The sequence below is a fragment of the Borostomias antarcticus genome, assembly GCF_949987555.1.
Source record: "Borostomias antarcticus genome assembly, chromosome: 21".
Lineage (NCBI taxonomy): Eukaryota > Metazoa > Chordata > Actinopteri > Stomiiformes > Stomiidae > Borostomias > Borostomias antarcticus.
The window spans coordinates 19156201-19159159 of NC_140254.1; the positions used below are offsets into that span (position 1 = coordinate 19156201).

At 53.2% G+C, this 2959-nt stretch overlaps 1 protein-coding gene across 1 annotated transcript in view; it reads right to left on the bottom strand.

Moving 5' to 3' along the window:
* The window catches only part of ctnnal1 (catenin (cadherin-associated protein), alpha-like 1), a gene marked incomplete at its 5' end in the record, with an annotated part of 33037 nt that extends 30825 nt beyond the window's left edge, over nt 1-2212 (bottom strand). The window contains 2 exons of the mRNA XM_084455037.1: nt 1271-1355; nt 2145-2212. Of these exons, the coding sequence (XP_084311163.1) occupies nt 1271-1355; nt 2145-2212 (153 nt within the window). The remainder of the gene's footprint in view (nt 1-1270; nt 1356-2144) is intronic.
* Nucleotides 2213-2959: the final 747 nt, after the last annotated feature.

Consider the following 2959-nt stretch of genomic DNA (forward strand, 5'->3'; position numbering starts at 1 on the left):
CCCGCGCACGGCAAACGGACTGACGTTTCCAAAACCTTGAGACGTTCCTTCATTTTCAGTTAGCTGCTCGGCTCGAGGACGAGGCTGAGGAGCTGCAGCTCAGTACAGCGAGCGCCTGCAGCCGAACCCATCCAAAGAGATCCTACACTTGGGCTGGGGGTCGTTTAAGGCCATCATCTGGTCTCAGTAATATAATCATACGGAACAGTGCCTCGGGCGGGAGATAGGAGAGATACACAGAGAGAGAGAGATACATAGAGAGAGATACGTAGAGAGAGAGAGAGAGAATCTTATCAGCATGCACTGCCTTTGCCTACACTAATGAGCCTTTCTAGGCTAGATACTCCAGCACTGCTTTTTATCACCGGCTACCCAAGAGTCCTTAGCCACTGATCTCTGATCAGCCGTCTCCTAATCCCCACTAATGATTATGATATGGGCATAAGGAGATCACAGACCCCAGTCTGCAGGGACATCTTCAACCACATGTGCTTATCACTCTGTAGTTACTTCCTGCTTTCAGATCCACGGCTCCGATTGGGCAGCGGTTGCTTCCGCCTCTGCTTCTGTTGATTTAATACAGGTGGTCCTCCTGGCAAGACAGATGGTTCCGGAAAGCCTTATTCACCCATAAAATATTCCTGTGAGATGATGCCAGGGGAGGGGTGGGGTGATCGAAGGGTGTGTCGGGGGGGGGGGGGCGGGGTTTAGTCTTTAGAAAACTGACTGCAGTGCGAGCATGCGCAAGGACGCTTCCAGGCCATTGGTCAGCTCGATATCGTCACACCTCAGCCCACTGGAATTCTGGGAGAAACGAACGTGCAAGTGTCTGGCTAAGCTATGGGAGTGGACATTTGAATATGTCACACGGCATGGAACCTCGGGGAATGTGCCGGAGTGCTCGAGGAACAAGCAGAACACTGCGCCTTCAAGTTCAAGAAACTTTATTATCCTCTAGGGGCCAATTGTCTCACAGCCAGCAGAAAAAAACACAAACATCAGAAAACACTACACAACAAACACAATATAAACAACAACCACATCACATTGAGTTATTTAAAAGGCCAATGGCCGTAGCCACGCAAGCTACCAATCCAGTACCGCGATCGAGCCACAACGCGCGTTCAACATCGTTCTCAGGCGACATCATTACCAACCAGTACGATGCAAAGCATCGCTCGCTCTAACGAGCGCTGCGCTAGTGCACTGGAATGAACGCGCTTATATTACGACTCTTCGCGCGGCTGAAGGAATGATGGACGTCTCTCACGCTGACGGGGTCAACTGGAGAGCGCGCCGAGCCCGCCAGAGTCTTCGGCTCACACAGGCGCTCGAGATACAGCTGCAGAGGCCGGCTGGCAGGTTAGTCAGAGGGGCGTGGGGGGGGGGAGGGGCATGGGGGGAGGGGGTGGGGGCTGTGTCCTGATGCTGGCGCACGGCAGGGTCACATGCTCCTCCACATGCGCACGGTAACAGACAACAGTCGACCCGGACTCCGCAGAAACAGACGCGCGCGCACACGCGCGTTCACCGCGCGCACACACACGCGTTCACGGCGGAGCACAATGCGCTCCTTTCATTCCAGCCTGTGCGCGTGATTTTCCGGGTAGGGGGAGGTGGCGGGGGAGGGGGGTGGAGGGGGGTGGCGGTGGAGGGGGGGGGAGGTGGCGGGGGAGGGGGGGTCAGGAGGGACAAGGGCAGCGAATGCAACGTGACTATAGAGTAAATCTCTCAACTTACTGTATGCAGACTGGCAGACGGTGAGCGCCTGACCACTCCTCAGAGTCCATGGAGGGGGGCGCGGTAAACTGTCTCTACGCCCGGCTTGACACGTGAGCGAGGGAGACAGCGGTCAGAGAATACCGAGGGTGGCAGCGCGCCTGTCCCTGGAGACCTGACTGTGGCCACCGCACCTTACTGTCCCGCGTTCTTGAGTAGCAGGACGCCTAATCCCGCGTGTGTGTGTGTGTGTGTTCCCTACCCCTTCCGTGACCGATGCCGTAGTCCCTGAGGGTCTGAGCGGAGAACGGAGAACGGAGAACTCCGACTAGTCGCGGTGCGAGGCGGGGAGATGACGGACTCCCATGCGATGACCCGACTGTCACGTCAGTAACGCAAACCCGCCGCGTACGGGCGGTGGTCACGGGGACACCCGTCCGTGCCAGAGGTAGGGGTCGTTTCCGCTGTTGGTGCGCCCTGGCGTGCCACGCATCGCGCTCCCGTGTCGGGCGCCATCTGCCTCGCCGGCGCTTCGGCCGCAGCTGAGTCGGCCTCCCTGAATCACCAGGGTCTCCCTTGGAACCCAAATATGATGAAGTATGCATATGTACTGCGCTTAAGCACCTATTTTTAGTTTGCTATTCTTGCACTTTGCCTTCAGCACTAGATTATGCTCTCAGTCACTTGTTTTAGAAAGGAGATGCACTTGTGAGTTCTGGCGAGTAGTAGTACATTGGCTTTTCCTACGTTAAATGAAATTATTGTAAGTCGCTTTGGATAAAAGCGTCTGATAAATGACTGTAATGTAAATTAAATGGTAAGACTACCATTACTAAGTTATTACTTAAAGGAGAATTCACCCTGGAACAACATTGGGCTCAAATGCACCTGCTACACCTGAGACAAACATGTTTGATGTACCTAAGGTGAACTTTTTATTTATTTATCTGGTCAAGCAGAATTGGAACAAGGAAATAGTCCCAAAGGCAATTATAAACATAATGGGTATGTCACAAATTATGTGCCGTATGTCTACAATTCCGAAGTATCCCTTTAATCATTCCGGTTGAGCTGCTGATTAAGGAACATGCTAGTCACACAGGCCGAGCCCTGATCAAGCACAGCCTATCGGCTAATGTCTAAGACATTGCAGAGTTTAACAAGAAGGACAGATTTATATGTGTATACAAAGTTGGAGTCAGATAATGTATTCCTTTGTCCTCTGCTGTCATCACAACAG